Here is an 18,645-nt window from a genome sequence, read left to right on the forward strand (position 1 = left end):
CCTTTCTTTACTTGGGATAATATACTTCAGTTACTGTACAGGTAATAACAGCAAGAGGCTGGTATCCCTCAACAACCGAAATTATGCCCCTTTTTGTGCCTTAATGCTTTTTTAATCTGTCCTTATATTTATTTCTAAAAGAAAAGCTCGTACCAGTGCAAATATATTGGTAGAAGAGTAAAATAAATGCAACCCCATGTTGTGGGGTATAGTTTACTCTAGGTCGTATTGAATGAACTGAAACAAAGCATGCTGCAATGTAGATAAAAAGGTAGGGAAAACTGTTATCCCTAACAATCTTCCTCTGCAAATGCCTAGCCTTGACAGTGCACAAGTACTGAACTCAAAGTGGTGGGAAAAAGGTGCATTGGTGCATTGCTGCTTCTGCATGTGCTCTTGGGTAAAGACAGCAGGAAGATATCAACCAGGCCCTCTGAAATGTAAGATCAATCAAAACAGGGACCTCTGCTTACCCGAGGAATACCCAGCAGTGCTGATTGTGCCTTCTCTGCTGTGACTGCTCTCACCTTTGCCATTCCCCTTCATTTCTCTGTCTACTTCCTATCTTTGCTTTTTTCTCCTTAGCCCTTCTCAACACTGCATCAGATTTCATTCATTCTTTCTTCATAGACACCACTCTGTATCCCACTAAAACTATATTTGTAACCATCCCATTGCCCAGTCTGTGCTCACACGACTTTCCCACAAGCTAAGCACGGTTAGGCTACATGCTCTGTACTGCTAGGCGTGTATGACTGCTTACATGGATAGTGCTTAATTACTAGTAAGTCCTTAGTCACTAGTATGACAAACATATCGGTACAATAAGTGATCACTGCAATTGTAAAAACACAATTGATGATCACAGTACCCGTAAAACCACTTTTAACTCAGTATAGCTGTAACCTCACCAGGAAATTTCATAATTTTGATTATATTATTTTTCTATTCTGATTTAAATTGGGGTAAAAAGACTGCCAAAAGAAAATCCCAAAGAAATACTTCATACTTATCTTATGCCCCAGAGCACAGTCCTGGAGTACAGTAAATAGATCAGAAGGGCAGGAAGTGCAGCTCTGTAGCAGATAACCCTGCCGGACCATCAGGTACACCCTTTTCTATCATCAGCATGACACATAGTACTGAAGTGGCTGAAAATCACATTTCATCACCTTTATTTGCCTAGTTCAAATGAGCACATTTACGGCTAGGCTGCCTATGAACATCTAAAACAAAGACAGAGTCCCTGGCTTCATAGCAAATCCCATTGTGCCCCATGTGGTCTACCTGTTACTGAGCAAATGGCACTGACAGAGTCTGCTCAAATTTAACATTCATCAAGAACTTTTCCAGACACAGAGTTTCCAGTGGCTAATATATTTATTAACTAATCTTAAAGCACAGAAGTTCTGTAGGAAATAACATTTTAACCAAGTAGGATTTATTTTCTGTCAAATGCTAGATAATAAGTTCCATGTACGGACAAAGAGTTGATTACAGAGCAGTATCTATGCATGATTTTGACAAGGAGGTCGGAAGATAAAATCACGGGTAGCTGCCAGAATTAATATACTTCAAGAATAAGAAATGCTGATCTCACAAAATAGATATACAACTGCATATATTTAACACTGACATACTTCATTTTCCCGGAATACTAAAACAGCCACAAATCCTGTCAAAGTGCTGAGCAAGAAAATGGCTAGACCACTAGGTTCAACACAATGTCGATACTAATACAGCCCAATGGTGACACGAATGCAGCTTGACGGAGACACAACACGGGAGAGGCCCAGGGTCAGAGCCATTATTCCTATTCAGAATCCACCCAGGTGGTTCACTACAACTGTTCTGCTGGTGTTACATACACAGCTCTTCACTGGGTATGATTTTAAAGTGCGCACATAAGTAACTTGTATATCGATATGTACCAGAAAAAAAATCTGCTAGAATATTTACAGCTTTCATACCTCACCTGTGCTTTTCAAGTTCCTGCATCACAAGCTGGGAAGAAAGTAAATTAGTTGCCATTAGTAGGAAAAGAAAAGCATCTGCACTTCTAATATATTTTATGTATTAAAAAAAAAAGTGAAATGTCATTTATCAAAAGTTGCAATCGTATTAGTCCTTCAGAAACAGCTCTGTTCAACTGCACACTTTTGATTGCAATAGCGCATGTGGATTACAGTGCATAAGAGTTAACATAGTAGCAGCTTTTGTTCAGCCAGTTCAGACTGATGGCAATATTGGTAAATTAAATTGTAAAAAAAAAACAAAACAGGGCATCTCTTCTCATGTAATCAAGACATCTCCGTGTGCCACTTAAGGGCAGATGAGCAGCTTAGGAGCACTCCTGGCCCACTAAAGTCAGTATCGGGCTTGATATTGCCATAAACAGGGTGAGAATTTTGACTATAAGTCAGACAAGAAATACAAGAATACATTTGCCCGTTACCTTACAGCAGTAAGATCCTGTAGTTTGGGCATTGCTGAGCACGTAGGGACAGCTGGATTTTATTTATATATTCATTCATTTGTTATAGACTTTTCAATTGCATACACACCTCCCTGAAGACATTAAGGATGTATGCAAGCTATTAAAGATTGGGATCACATGGATTCTTCTGGGAATTACATTTTGCTTAAGATGGGTCTCATCAAAAGGGAAACCCATCAGAAGAGACAGTCACCATGCTCTGAGTGATGTACTCTGGTTTCTTATGAGATGATGAAGCTGTTACAGAGCTAGGTGGCTTCTATGGGTAGATGGGAGTCTGAACATGGGAATAAAGGCCTGACATGCTTGCTGGGCAGACCTGAAGTTCATGACCTCAGCTTCCTGTTCCCTATCTTCAAAAACTGTGTTACTTGGTGACTATATATTCTCAGAGGAAAATGGGAAATTTACAAATAGAACAGAACAGAACGGTTCAGTTAGAAGGACTTAGATCACCAAGTCCAAGAGCAAAAAGAAAAAGAAAGCAGTTTACACCCACCCCACCCAGGAATTTATGATAATACAGTCCAAACTTTCATGTAATATGATTTGGTGACATCAGCTCAGAACAGGAGAAGTGGAAATATAGAAACAAATAACTGTGAAAAGTATCCCCAGTCAAGAATCTCAAACCAAACTATGCAGGGAAAGTCTACAAACACAAAAGCATTTTTTAAAGTACTTTAGTGGCTTTGAGGTGACAGGTCTTATTCATACAGCTGGTACAGCATGAAGTGTTTAGCAGAGCCTGAAACATAGAGTCAGCCTTTTACAGGGACAGAAAGTCTCTGTTGTAAAGAGAATGGAAGCCTTTTTTTTCTTAATTTACCCCAAATTTTGTCAGCCTGCTTATTTACACACTGAATACTGTACAGGTAGAATGTAGAAGTACAGATAACAAAATTTAATGTTGATTCTCCCAGTTAAATAAACCTGTCAGTTTAGATTAATAATTTTCATAGAAATTTTCATATATGCTTGGAATGGAGATTCTGCATGTTGGAGTTTAAGAACAAACTTTCAGAATTGGATACAGGATGATCAGCAACTACCTCCTTCCTACATATGGCCCAGATTCCAGGGGTGCTGAATATCCCCTACCATATCTAATCTGGAAGCAACTGAGTTTGCTTCTAAATCCTCAATCTCCTCCAAAAATATCCAGCAAATGAGGTAAACCTCACTGTTCAGACATGAGGATGTTGCAGATGAGGTGTGGAGCTGAGCACGACCCATACTGACTCTGCAATATGCCTGCATGGGCATTTTCACACTGTGCTTCTAAAATGGGAGCTTGAAGATGCAGCAGGACCAGCCCCTGAGCTGTGCACAGGGAGCAGCTGGACCCAGCGATGCAGGGAATATTGCCACTGCTCTGAAGTAAGGCTCAGACACAGTGGAATAATATTTCAGAAGTGTCCAATGCACAGTTCTTTGACCACACTTTTGTGGTCAAAAGACAGTGGGGAATGCAAGGATTTGCCCCTGGCACTTGGTAGAGACCTGGGAAGGATAAAGCACAAGGATCCCAAGCTATGAGGAAGACAAAAATGATTGTTCTACAGGCAACAATCCAGTAAATAAATCTATAATACATTACCATGCAGTAATTACTCCTCGGCAGCTACATCTAAAATAGTCAGTATCATTAGGATTTTCTACTGAAAAAAAAATAACAAATCCATCTACCAAAATCCATCCAATCCAAAATTCCATCCAAAACCCATCTACTTACACAACATAGCCTGGAAATGTTATATTTTAGATACAAACTTGACTTGTATCCTCTTCCTATCTACATTATTTGACACGCCATTGAGTATATATTCTCATGTCAGTGAATGAGCAGAGCAAATATGACAGTTGACCAGATGTGCACTGGGATTTTATTAATCTTATCAAGTATTCTTTATCTTAGCTACCCAGGCTTATCAAAAAGATATATGTATCTCAAATATTTGATATTTTGTAACCTTTACATAATACTGCTACTCTCACTAATCCCTCTGACTCCTATATATAAATAACCAGCAAAGACAGAAAAAAGAAAGAAAAGGAAATTAAGATAAAGTATTTGTGAGAGCTAACGTGCAAAACTTAATCTGCATCTGATACGCAAATTAAATTGTTTTCAAAACAAAAGTCCAAATTATTGTTCAAAATCCATTCTGTCATTTGCTCCAAAATACAATCCACAAATAAGAGAACATGCAATAAGAGCTTATTTGTACATGGCTTTTGCCCATTAACAACTCTACTCCAAACTAAGTAGCACTGGGACTATGTTTGCTCCCAGTTATGCAGCATGCACTCAAGCAGTTTACAGTCAAGTGTGTTTTAAAATGTGCCTATGTCCCTATTTATAGGACTTTAAGAACAGGGAGTAATGTGACATGTTTTAAGCATTCCAAGAACAAAGCATAAATGTCCTACGAAGAGGCTATTTCTCATAAAAGATGCCCTGATCCTTTCCTTGTCTTATAAAAAAGTTTTATTTTTCAATATAAAAGTGTATTTAAAAACACAATTATTTGCTAAAAGCAATATAAAACTCTCCATTTTTAACTTCATAAAAGTTTAACAAAACATAAATATCATTTGCCACTTACATTCCTATATACAAGCCTTGCATCAGATAGTTACATAGATAGGAAATGGATGGCACGTGACTACAAGGGATTCAAATTCCACATCAAATTGCACAATCACAGGAACACAAGGAGCAGCTTAAAATCCTCAGTCATTGAATTCTGTTTTCTTCTGTGTATAGTTATTTTCCTCTTTTCTCTGCAATAATGCACCAGTTTCCATGGTCATAGCAGGAAGAAAGTATCAGAAGCTCAGGCACATTCTCTTCTATCAGAGAGCACAGCTCCCCTTCCCGAAAAACATGATAATAACGCATGAAGGCTTTTGTATCCAATGCGTCAACAGTTTGGTCCCCAACAGATACTGCAGAATCCAAAGCAGAGTCAGTGGAATCAGTTGTTGAAGTTCTTTTGAAAAACTTGCTGGCAGTAGACTTAACAGTATCATCTTTATTACAAATGCAGCTGAAGTCCCTGTCTTCCACTGAACCATTTATAAAAGCAGCTTCTTCACTCTTGCTTTGAGCTACGCTGTGGTGTCCTCCATTTAAACTCAAATCCTTCAGTGCATCTGTGGCTGGTGACCACGGTGGCTTTTTGATAGGCGAGCTTTCTACAAACACATCATCATCATCTAAACTTTGTTCTTTCAACAGTGCCCCATGGTGACCTAAGTCCAAACTGCAGTGCCGTGAATGCTGAATGGGCATGGTACTGTTTGTCCATTCTCCTTCATTCTTCGGAGGCTTCAGTTTTTCAGTTTGCTTCCTCATGGCTGATTCATCAAGAGATCTGGAGAAAAACCATGACCGTAAAGATCTTCCTAGAGCACTGTAAAATCTATTTTCTTCTTCAGAAATTTTCATGCAGCAGGCTCTGGATAAGCAATGGTCCGTATTTTGGGAATGTTTTGAATTAGTTTCTGGCTGCAGAGTGGTTTGGTAGCTGCAATCAGAGATGACTAGCTCTGCAGGGTGTATATCTTGGCTTTTCACAGCATGCACAAACTCACCCTTATCTCCAGATTGATTTGATTCTGAAAAATGCCGTGAGCACAAGGCCTTGTTCCAGGGAACAAATACGTCTTGTTTCTCAAAGCGGCGATTCTTTTGTTCCATAGCCCAAACATAAACCATCATCTGGCCTCCAGGCATCAATACCCTTGCCATTTCCTTTATTGCTTTGATTCTTCTTTGTTTAGTTGAGAAATGATGGATCACTATGAAAAAGGAAAGGCATCATGTATTGAATATTAGTATGGGAATAGCATTTTTTCTTCAACCTGCTCTATGTGTTTAACCACTTTAGTTGTCATATCACAATTCTCACACACTGAAGTCAGCAACAATGCAGAATTTATCGGTACCACAGTGCAAGTTTACCCCAGAACGTTCTCTTTTACATTTACATTCAATGGATAAAAACAGGCAAATCCCAAAGGAGGAAATTCATCTCATCACGAGGTACGGATTTGAGAAAGTCAGGCACATAAACTGGAGGTTACTGGTTTTCTGCATAACCCATAAAAGAAAATAATAACTAGCTTTCAGTCAGTTTTCAAAAGAACTAGTGAGAAAAATTAGACAGAAATATTTTCCAGTGTATTAATTCTCTAGAAAGCTGTTGCCTTTATAGAATGTTTACTTTGGAGGAAAAAAATGAGAAGAAAGTGACTTGGCCTAAATCATAAAAATCATACCTGAGAATCATGATTTGTATTTTTTCTTTACATTATGTTATGGTATTAAAAAAAAAAAAAAGTCAGTCAAAATAAAACCATTGATCACTATAGTTGAATTTTCTTTCCAAGATAATTTCCACATTTTCAAATTTCACTGTGATGTGGAATGAAGCTATGTTTCAAGATTTCCAGTCTGTTTACAGATTCCTACTCACCTGAAGGAAACAATTTTAAAAACCAAAGAATAGCTAAGTCAGCTGCTTTCTCTCTGAACTCTGAAAAATGTGAACTTGGACTGAGATTGGTCATGTTGGTCATGTTGGTCTCTCTGTCATCAGTTCTAAATTTGATTTGAATCAATGATGGGCTGATTCCATAATTTGATCCAGATGGACTTGGAACCAGCCCATTCTACACACAGAACATTCCATGTAACCAAATAGCAACATATAATAATTGCATATGTTGTTAGCTGAAGACTTCTCAATTTATTAAGAAAAATTAATTATCTTTATATGTGCTGCTTGACAGCAGCCAATTCTACTTGTTGAAAGAATGTTATTTCAACATTGCAGTTATGAAAGACTGTCCAGCTAGCCTTGACTTTATTCTAAACAATGATAAGTTACCAAGGGGAAAAAAATGTAGTATTTTTACCACAGGACAGGAAAAAACTTTCTTGGCAGTTGATATTAACTAGGTCCTCAGAAGTTTCTGAGAACACAAGACAGAAAACTCTGTATGGTCAATGTTTCTTTCCAGCTCCTCCTAACTCTTGTCAATATTTTCTTGAACTTTGGAAAAAACAACCAACCAACAAACCAAAATAAACCCACCAAAAAACAAAACAAAAACTATTTCCATTTCTTAAACAAGATGGGGCGAAAGGAACTGATATTTTCTCTCATAATGGAGGCAGGCTGTATGACACCACTGAACCTCCTGTAAACTGGTGTCAAAACTGACAGCATAAGCACGTGAGCTTAGTTCACCAGAAAGAAGTGCTAACCAACCAAGAAAATCTGTACAAACTCTATTTAAACAATTTAATGGGTGAAATATTCTTCATGGTTAAAATTACTTAGTCATTCTGGTGTTTCTACAGAAATATAAATCCTATAAACAGGAATATACCAGCAAAGCCAAGAAGAGTATTTGATTCTGCACACAAATATTTGCCATGCTCTGGAATGGAATGAAAACCACTTCATTTAGAATTAGATGGAGACAGACATACCTTGTCTCTGTTCAAGAGGGATTAAAATCCATTATTGTTAAATGTACAAAAATACCAGCCAAACTTTTGATCTTATCATAGAATCATAGAATGGCTTGGGTTGGAAGGGACCTTAAAGATCATCCAGTTCCAACCCCCCTGCCATAGGAAGGTATGCCACCCACTAGATCAAGTTGCCCAGGGCCTCATCTAACCTGGCCTTGAACACTGCCAGGGATGGGGCATCCACAGCTTCCCTTGGCAACATGTGCCAGTTCCTCATCACCCTCTGAGTGAAGAATTATCGGACTCAGCAAAAAGTTGCTTTCCGTCTTTTTTATAAGTCCCCTTTAAGTACCGAAAAGCTGCAAGCTGAAATGACATCTTCCCAGAGCCTTCTCTTCTCCAGGCTGAACGTCCCCACCTCTCCCAGCCTTTCTTCATAGTAGAGGTGCTCCAGCCCTCTGATCATCCTTGTAGCTCTCCTCTGGATCCGCTCTAACAGATCCACATCTTTCTTTTGCTGGGAGCCCCAGAGCTGAATGGAGGACACCAGGTGGGGCCTCAGAAGGGCAGAACAGAGGGGGACATCACCTCCCTCGACATGCTGGCCACTCCTCTGTTGATGCAGCCCAGGATGCAGTTGGCCTTCTGGGCTGCAAGTGTGCACTGCTGGCTCGTGTCAGGCCTTTTATTGGTATAAATATTAGATAGGTAGGCTATCCTTGAAAGTCAGTTGATCTAATAGAACTGAAATTATGCTACAGGACCTAATATATGGATAGAGTTCACTGGTTAACTAGTTAATACAAAAGCAATTTTATATAAATACCACTTGCATATTACCCACCCTTTTCTCCCTTTAAAATTTTGTTCACATGTGAAAAATAGATTTTAAAATACATTTTGGTCATAGATTGAGTAGTTCGTTGATTGCTACCAGTAATAATTTTCATGTTTTATATTTTTGCTGATATGGTCAAACAGTCTGAAAGGAATTTAAGTAAGAACTGAATTTAAAATGTAGACCGTAACTGAGTAGTCTAACTATTCTTCTTCATCTATTCTTTTCCAGTTTTTACTTCTCAAATTATGAGCAATTTTTTTCAACAAGATAGGTCAGAGGAGTCAAGATGCTGAGATTCTTCACTCAGAAAACAGGCACTTGAACACTTCTAAATTCTTATTGCATGTCTAGTCTAAGAGAAATTTGTGTTCTTAATACATAATAGTTGACATAAGTTTTGAGCTCTTCTGTAGAGAAAGCAAGTTTTCTCCCTTTCAATGCTTTTGCTGGTCAAAACAGATCCTAAGGAGGAACCCAAAGTTTATCTTGACCATGCAATGTGTTTAAACTACCAGCAGCCATGTTTATACTAGTTGTTACTTGTTTAAAATGCATGCTGGAAGGAAATCTTTTATCCACAGGGTGAACAAGACCACATATAAACAAACAAATGATCCACATACTTCCCTGGTCAACAGCATATCTGTGCAATGGACCTATTTTTTTTTTAATTTTACTACATTTATTTCAGCAATATGTGCTGTGATTCTCAGATAATTATTTCAAAACAAATTTAATTGAAATGAAGATACATGGAAAAAAAAAACAATTTGGATTTGCTGTGGGACAGGATGTATGTTTGTTGTCTTACCTCCAATGGAAATGACTGCGTTGAAGCACTGGTCCCTAAAGGGAAGGTTAAGGTTGTCACATACCAGAACTTCATCACCTCTCTTCCTTGCAATTTCTACCAACGGTCCACAGTAATCACAGCCAAGAGTATACACCTGACTGTTGACACTGAGATACTTTCCGGTTCCACAACCTAAAGAAAAGAATATTCTTTACTAGATTAGAAGTCGTATGTTCTGTACACTAGCTATTCCTCTCAAAGTACTGAAAACAATGGGAAGTGATTCAGGGGGTGGGTTGTCTTTCCTAGTTCTAAGACTTCCTGGAAAACAAAATGTGTGTTTGCTCCTGCTAGCCTAACTCCTGCAGGACTCATTTGGACTGTTACTATATGTTCACACTATCAGGAACGTAACAGTAACAATATCACCAGTAAAAATACTCATTGCACAGCCCTGTGCAACACCAGGTTATGTTCTTTGGGGAAGAAGGGTAAGTGCAGGTGGGAGGAGGAAGGAGTGGTCCTCTGTAGCCATTATTGCACATATCAGAGCAATGCTCAGTATCAAGCAGCATACTGAGCCTTTATATAGCCTGGTAACCTGTTTCAAACAATGAGTAAAAATGGGCACCTGATAAAGAGTAAGGATGGGGTAAGTTTGATGACCCTTTTCCTCAATACCCTTCCAGCTTCCAACTACTTTCTGATCAGAGGATTTCCTGAAGCTAGCATGCTTTGTCTTTTTAGTGACTTACAATAGATCTCCCTTTCAAGTTCCTCCCCAGTCTCTGCTAAATCCCACACAGTACCTCTCCAGAACGTCCCCACTTCCAGGGAGAAGGACTAGAGAAGAGGATGCATTGGCCCAGACCCAGATCTTCACTCTGAAGCCATCGTAAGCCATGTTAACCACCCCACCAAGATCTACAGCCAGCAAGGTCTCTGTGACTGCATAGCAGTGGAAAGGATTTCTCTCCAAGAAATCCTAAACCACAGCTGTCACTGACACAAGGCAGGGAGGAAAATTTTAACTTGAGATACAGATTTGAAAATAACTGATTCATAAAATTCCTGCCATGTTGCAGGCACTTTCTCTTTCTATCTTTGTTCTGACACATTGTAACACATGTAAATGTAATGAACAGTCCCAGAATGTATTCTACCTAAAAGTATGTCTACTAAGGGCCTGTGCTATACTAAATTGAAATCTTTCAGAGTGTTCTTCAATACTGCATGCATAACAGGCACTTTTCAAAATTAGATTAGGAAACATTCACTGCAGTTATGGGTCAGTAGTGAAGAATAATTTCTGAAAGTTGACAGCCAAGCAACTGGGTAGCAGCTTGGCAAAGAGAGCCATCTCAGTATCGGTAATTCAATTTAAAGGCCTGGAGTTATCTTTAGAAACATCACTGCTTCTTGCAGCGCTGCTGCTGTTGTTGATGTTAATGTGCACCATTATCTAGAGAGACAGCACAGGAACTGCTGGAGAACAGCACAACACTTCCATGCTGAAAAAAGAGTATCTTTCTAAAGCAAAAATCAAGCATTATCCTTTGAAGTGACACTTAAGAGAAATGGAAAAGATGAATATTATCAATACAGATCAAGGAATATATGCAATAAAACATGAAGCTCTGCATGTTGGGTAGAAAGTGTAAGCTTTAAAATTAGGATAAAGTATTATCAGTTACTGTGTTTGTAGAAGGAACACATTTAGTCAAATGTATATTAATTTAGAAGATTCAGTTGCTTAATACATGTTTTTTGGTGGAGTGCTTTGTAATCACAGTGAGTTTTCTGAAGTACATGGTCTGCTCTGGAATGAAGCCAAATAATGATAACACTCTTGGTACTCTAAAAATCTACATTTGCAGGAGATTCACTTTTAAATGAGTCATCAGGAGGGTGGATTCCTTCATGAAGCTGTTAACAACCACCACACTATTGCCATTTATTCTCATGAATGAACAATAATAAGACAATTAGACAAAATGCTATTTTCTCCTGCTACTATTATCATGTTTCATGTAAAGCTAGCAAACAAAAATATTTTAATAAAAGGTGGTATTAAACAGAAAAAGAGCTTATCAATCGAACATCTCATTTTGAAAAATATGGTGCCACTAGGCAACCCTCCCACCAAAATGCCTACTGAAAATAAACACTGCGGTCAGATTCCTGTAGGTCTTATTAAACCCCATAAAAGGAGGTACCTCGTGTGCCTTGATGGGAATATTTTTATTGGCAACTGTAAACATTTACCTTCTGTCCAGATGCATCACATGTGTTTAAATTATTTCATCTGAAACAGTAATGGAGTGATCTTTCAGCAACCACTGTGATAACTGCTTTTAAAGCCTCAAAGAACTTCAGCAAAGCTTCAGATGACTTTTATTGAGGTGACAAAAAATGTTGGCTGAGAAATACCATGTTAAGCTGACTGTTGAATGAGTAGATGCCACAGGATATTTCCTGGGATTATTTGTGAAAATGGTGCAGAAATATAAAAGATGCATATCCAAAATAATAGGAGTTCAGTGTTTTTCTGAGAACTACTTGACAACAGCAAAACTGTATATTATCTTTTGATTTTGGTCTATAAGATCTTCAAAGATGCTTTCCTCTGATAGGATAAGGCAGGAACATAATTTATTTTGTACATCTGTACACCATGCTGTGTAAACACATTTTACTAGTCTAAACAGTGAGGAAAATGCAATGATGCAAAGGAGCACCCAGTTTGCAATGATGCACTGCTTAGGGCTGAACGCATAATACAAACACAAAGCAAACACACCAGGACCTGGAAACACCTACAATGCCTGCAAGTGCAACAGAAAATCAAGGTATAAATTGAACATGCAGAGAAGACAAGGCCATAGCAGAAAAATGAGGTTTTGGTGTCCAAACCTCACTTAGGATAATGGGGAGATTCTCATATAACATATATATATATATATATATATATAATATATATTTAATTAAATATAAATTAAATTAAATATATAATTAAATTATATATATATAATTTTTTTTAACACCCAATATGTCAGAATATTTCTCTGAAGTTAAAGCCTTAATAGTAAGAGTTTTAGAACGAATGAAAAGCAACAAACTGTGCAGACCAGCAGTACTGAGAGATCTAAAGAAACTGAAATATGAAATAACTGAGCTATTAACAGCATTTTTTTCAAAAAAGTGCACCAGGGGAATGACAGACCACTGCCCAATGCACTGTCAAAGAAATAAAATAAATTGCATATGACATCTAATACTGTTTAAAAACAGTTTTCAAACAATCTCTAAACAAATTTAGAAGATTTTTTGCTCTAGAGGATACATATGATTAATGTATAAACTAATAAGGTTTATAGACAATATTTCATGCTACCCCAGGGAGAGGCTTACCTATGTCAGCAATGAGACTGCCAGGCTTTTGCTCCAACAGAAAGTTTCTAACACGAGGCCATGCTTTGCTCTGCAGATCATTAAAGTAGGCAGCTGTATTTTCATACACCCTGTGCACATGCTGCTTTTCTAGCTGGGTAGCCTCATGTTCCATCCTGAAAACATAATGAAGAAAGATTATATATAGCCAAACAGAAACTGTTGTAGACTACATTTTATAGACATGCATAATTCATGACCTTGTACGCTTACTTTTATAAAATCATTACACCCATCTAATAGGCATCATATTTATAAAATCCTTTTTAATCAAAGAATCTGTTTTTATTTCATGAAAGTCAAAAAAAAATTTGTATGTATCTCCTGTCTTGAAGAGCATTACATGACTGCATGTACTACTCAGTAACATGCATATTCCTAAGGAATTTCACCAGTGTAGTAAGAGCTTATCTGGTGCAAGAAAGAGCATGAATGCAGCAGAAACAGAGAATGATTAAGAAAAGGAAGTTAAGAATAGACTTTTCAGTTATGGCTAAGGTGAATAGGTAGGCAAAATAGTATTATGTTATTTGAAATAAAGCCTGTACCCTGAAACCAAAGTCCCTACTTCAAGACTAAATTATTTTTGGTTTATCTACCCTCTAGATGTAATGAGGTGGTTGCATTTTTCAACAACAACAACAAAAAATAAATAAAAATAAAGATCAGGATTTCCCTACCCCCACTCCACCATCTTCATTTCATTCAAAACACCTGTCCAACAAACACAATCTTTTTAATTTATAAAATGGGAATTAGTCCCAATGGTCCATTCTGGCTGTAGCATCTTTGAATATCTCTCTTCAAAGCATTTATATTCAACCTTTTCATAATCCCTACTTTCTTTTTTTTTTTTTCTGGCACAATTTAGTCTTCTTTTATGAATAATTAGTTCAGCTTTTACTAGCTCAATATATATGTGTATATATATGTGTGTGTGTGTATGAAATTCATTAACAGAATAGTAAATTCCCACTGACATTATCAGCGTCATCCTGAGGGGTGGAAACCCCTGACAGCCTGAACAAGAGAAGTAGATATTATTGAAATATAGACTTGAAATGATATCACATGTCATAAATTACTCAATCAGAGCTTTTCTCAGAATGCCATTTCAAGTTATGTTGTCAAATAGCATGGGTTATTTGCAGTAGTTTCAGGTAACTATTTCTTAGAGTCTAAAACCCGTTTTTTTTTTCTTATTTGACCCTTAAAACAGATTGGGTGTTTCATGCCTGCAGCTATATTTCTTCTCTACCTCAAAACATACTCTATTTGTTGCCCAGAAATTCTCTATTTGCAAGTAGAAATTCCAAAGACTAAAAATGATTTGTTTTCCTTTGTCATCCAGTATGCTCCTTGCTCTATTTTATATTTCACATTTGATTACTATGTGGTTTAGTGTTTCCAAGCGTTGTTATCTTTCCACTTGAAGTTGTTTGTTCAGACTTTGCAGTTAAAAAACAAAAACAAAAACAACAACAAAAACAAAGTGATGGAGAATGTTTTCAGCCGTTCATACTGAATTCCAAATGCTACAGAAATTACAGTTTATGCCAGCTACAGAAGTAGCTGTCTGAACTGCAGCTTAATTTAGATATGTTAGATACACACAAAAGCCAATTTGGACTTGACAGAAAATGGTAAGTTTCCCATTGATACAATATTATATTACGCTTTTCCTAAAATGTCTTTATTAAATTTCAATGTAGGCTGAATTTTGGCTTTGTTTTCTACTGAATCACAAACCCATTAAGTTTTTGCCTTTAACTTTCTCATTCACTGGGATTGGTACTGAGTCTCCTGCTATATACTGGACAGGTGAGAGATCCACAACACTGCATTAGAGGTTATTTTTAGCTACACAATCGCTATCAAGACAACATTATCAAGAAATTGATATATTGACATTATCAAAAATAACGTTATCAAGATAACATTACCAAGAAACATTATCAAGATAATAATCTGGTTATAATCTTAGGATAATAGCAGTCTACAAAAATGAAAATTATTTCATTTTTCATTTACCCTTTTATTACAATTTCCATTCCCCATGAGAATGTGTATTTTGCAAGTAATTAAGTCACATGATAAAATTAGACTTGCCAGTTTGACTTTCCAGTCAAAAACCATAACATTGACATGACTTACTTTGCAGCACAGCAGGGAAAGGTCCTAGCAATAAACCTCTTCATTTTAATGTTTACAGAAGGCAAGAAATCTGTGGAGTCTGACTTGGCCTGCAGTTGTACAAGTTTCACACAAGCCTGATGTCACTGAAAACATCAGAAACTTAGAACTGAACAGAAACTTTGTAAGCCAAACAAAATACCTCTATTTTTCAACAGCAATTATAACTCTTTTGCCTTAAAAAATCAGACAGAATCTCTGTTGCACATAAGTTGTAGAAAATATTCAGTTCATACAAATTCCGTATTGTGACTTCCAGGATAATGGGAAAGTCTGTTTTGCAAAGGAGGTAATGAAAATGTAAGATGCCCAGAAATCCCACTGCTTCAGCATCTGCTCCAGTTCTTGCTTACATTACCTGGAAGCTGTCCAATTAGCTAGAGAAGAGAAGAAGAGCAGAAGAAGGTAATTATGGCCATACTTTCTCCATGCTCAGTTCTCTCTCTCTCTCTTTGTGTGTGTGTGTGTGTGGTAGCTTATGCTCCCATCCAAGGGCTCAGAGCAGTGAGCGCACCATGAATTGGCAGCCAGCTATTCAGTGACTGCACCAAGTCTTGACAAGTCCCTAAAATGGGGAAGCAGCTTAAGAAACATGAGACTCCTGCAAACAAGCTGTTTGGATAACAAGTGAAGAGCAGGATTCCCTTCCCTCTTAATGCTTCCTGGTTCATCTATGTTCGTTCATGAGACAACAACAAGCCTTTGTTGTGCATGATCTATGAAGTGAGATAATGGGATGAAAGTTGTAGTGTTATTATTGCTGATCTTGCAGGGAAATGGATCACCACTTCACCACATGAAACTGTGGCATATTAATAATGTTTGAAAGTAAATAGGTTACAGTCCATTGACTCTTGGAGCAAACCATCACTGTTTTGCTTTCTCATTAAAAAAAAAAAGGCAAAATAAAAAATAAACTAAAGAATTACAGCTTCCCAGGAGGTAAAATGAATTCATGTTAGTATCATCCTGTTAGTACTCAGCAAGTTTGCTGATGACACCAAGCTGTGTGGTGCAGTTGACACGCAGGAGGGTAGGGATGCCATCCAGAAGGACCTGGACAGGCTGGAGATGTGGGCCTGTGCGAACCTCATGAGGTTCATCAAGGCCAAGTGCAAGGTCCTGCACTTGGGCCAGGGCAATCCCAAGCACAAATACAGGCTGGGAGGAGAATGGATTGAGAGCAACTGTGAGGAGAAGGACCTGGGGGTGCTGGTTGATGAGAAGCTCAAAATGAGCCGGCCATGTGTGCTTGCAGCCCAGAAAGCCAGCTGTATCCTGGGCTGCATCAAAAGAAGCGTGGCCAGTAGGGCGAGGGAGGGGACTGTCCCTCTCTACTCTGCTCTTGTGAGGCCCCTCCTGCAGTGATGCATTCAGTTCTGGGGCTCCCAGCACAAGAAGGGTGTGGACCTGTTGGGTGCAAGTCCAGAAGAGGGCCACGAAGATGATGAAAGGGCTAGAGCACCTCTCCTGTAAAGTCAGGCTGAGGGGCTTGGGGTTGCTCAGCCTGGAAAAGAGAAGGCTCTGGGGAGACCTTATAGCAGCCTTCCAGTACTTAAAGGGGGCCTACAGGAAAGCTGAAGGACTTTTTACAAGGCCAAGTAGTGACAGGGCAAGGGGTAATGGCTTTAAACTAAAAGAGGGTAAGTTTACATTAGATATAAGGAAGAAATTCTTCACTCAGAGGGTGGTGAGGCACTGGCACAGGTTGCCTAGAGAAGCTGTGGATGCTCCATTCCTGGAAGTGCTCAAGGCCAGGTTGGATGGGGCTTTGAGCAACCTGGTCTAGGGGAAGATATCCCTGCCCATGGCAGGGGGGTGGATTAGATTGTGTTTAAGGTCCCTTCCAACCCAGAGCATTCTATGATTCTATGATTCTATTACCATATATTTTTATAGCTACACATCTCACTAAAAGTTCCCTGAGTCCAAGGGAATCTAATTTAGTCTTTTGCCATTAACATTTTGAAACCTTTTAGATAATTAACTTTTCAAGGGTACTGCTTTAAAAAAAAAAAAAAAAAAAAAAAAAAGTTGCTTGGACTTTTCCTGTTGCGGCTGAAGTAAGAAATGCATTTAACTGTGTGACCTTGAAATGACAACAGCCAAAAATTAATAATCCTAGTTTCCAAAATGTTAAAAAGTCAGGATTCTCACCCTGCACACCCATCCCTCACCCCTCCATGCCATAGTTTTTGTCAGTTTTGGACATTATTTGGCTGACTGCACTAAATACCTTTGCCTAAAGAGGTCAAAACAGTTGCTGGCTACCAGATTCAAGGGGTGCCCTAATGCTGAAAAGCAGGAGATAGTGTTCAGTCCAAAAACTCTGCCTCTACCACAGCCTACCCAAAGTTTTCTATACCTTACTTTCTTCTGAATCCCTTGTAGCCCTCCTCATCCACTTCAAGTTCCACTTAAACCAAAGATTTTCACATCTTCCTCTGTGTACCTTAGCACATACCATGTCACCACCACTATTTTAGTTTGATTCATAATACTGTGAAGTCTTGAACTGGCTAAGCTCAGTTCTTCCTGCGACTGCCTCTACTGCCAGGCCAGTTACAATAACCAGAACATGTTCAAAACTTTTTGTCAATAGCCTCTTGGAAGCACCCTGTGATTTTCACAGTAGTCATCAAACCCTGCATCACTCCTATTTCTCTTCAAATCAATTGCTCTTGATTAATTTGAGCCATTGGCTTTCCTTTTCTCTTCTCTCTTGCAACTGCCTGTTTTCTCTAACCCTTTGATGAGCAGCAGGAACTTACTCAACTCAGCTTGAGAGTCAGATAGGCAAGATTTCAGTCTCTTAACGAGGGCTCCTCTTAGTTAAATTCTTCACATGCCAACAGGAATTCTCAATCCCATTTTGAATTAGAAGGCTTCCTACTTCAAAGATCTATGAAATTCAGCACAGTTGTGTCTCTTCATGTTGCTACAGCAACATAAATCTTGGTTACACATGCATCTTGGATGTAATAATCTAATCACTGGTCTTAAATTGAACAGTATAACCACAAGGGCCAGGTCTATGTCCCACAATACCCTGCTCTCCAGCTATAACAACAGCAGCTATAGAAACATGGAATCATAAAATATCATGAGGTGGAAGGGACCAACAAGGAGCATTGAGTCCAACTCCTGGTTCTACACAGGACCACACAAAAATCAGACCATGTGTCTGACAGCACTGCCCAAATGCTTCTTGAACTCCAGCAGGCTCAGTGTCATGACCACTGCCCTGGGGAGCCTGTCCCAGTGCCCGACCACCCTCTGGGTGCAGAACCTTTCCCTAACACCCAGCCTGATCCTCCCCTGTCCCAGCTCCATGCTGTTCCCTCGGGTCCTGTCACTGTCCCCAGACAGCAGAGCTCAGC

The 18,645-nt window shown here is 38.6% G+C and overlaps 1 protein-coding gene across 5 annotated transcripts in view; it reads right to left on the reverse strand.

Annotated features, from left to right (window-relative positions):
• Positions 1–874: 874 nt before the first annotated feature.
• Positions 875–18,645, reverse strand: part of TRMT9B (tRNA methyltransferase 9B (putative)) — a 117,768-nt gene continuing 99,997 nt past the window's right edge. For all 5 annotated transcript variants that reach the window (XM_040555252.1, XM_040555251.1, XM_040555253.1 and 2 more), the window contains 3 exons: positions 13,034–13,188; positions 9,641–9,814; positions 875–6,304 (listed from right to left, as the gene is read on the reverse strand). In XM_040555252.1, the coding sequence (XP_040411186.1) occupies positions 5,268–6,304; positions 9,641–9,814; positions 13,034–13,187 (1,365 nt within the window). In that variant the 5' untranslated portion in view covers position 13,188 and the 3' untranslated portion in view covers positions 875–5,267. The remainder of the gene's footprint in view (positions 6,305–9,640; positions 9,815–13,033; positions 13,189–18,645) is intronic.

The sequence above is a fragment of the Cygnus olor genome, chromosome 4 (genome assembly GCF_009769625.2).
Source record: "Cygnus olor isolate bCygOlo1 chromosome 4, bCygOlo1.pri.v2, whole genome shotgun sequence".
Classification (NCBI taxonomy): domain Eukaryota; kingdom Metazoa; phylum Chordata; class Aves; order Anseriformes; family Anatidae; genus Cygnus; species Cygnus olor.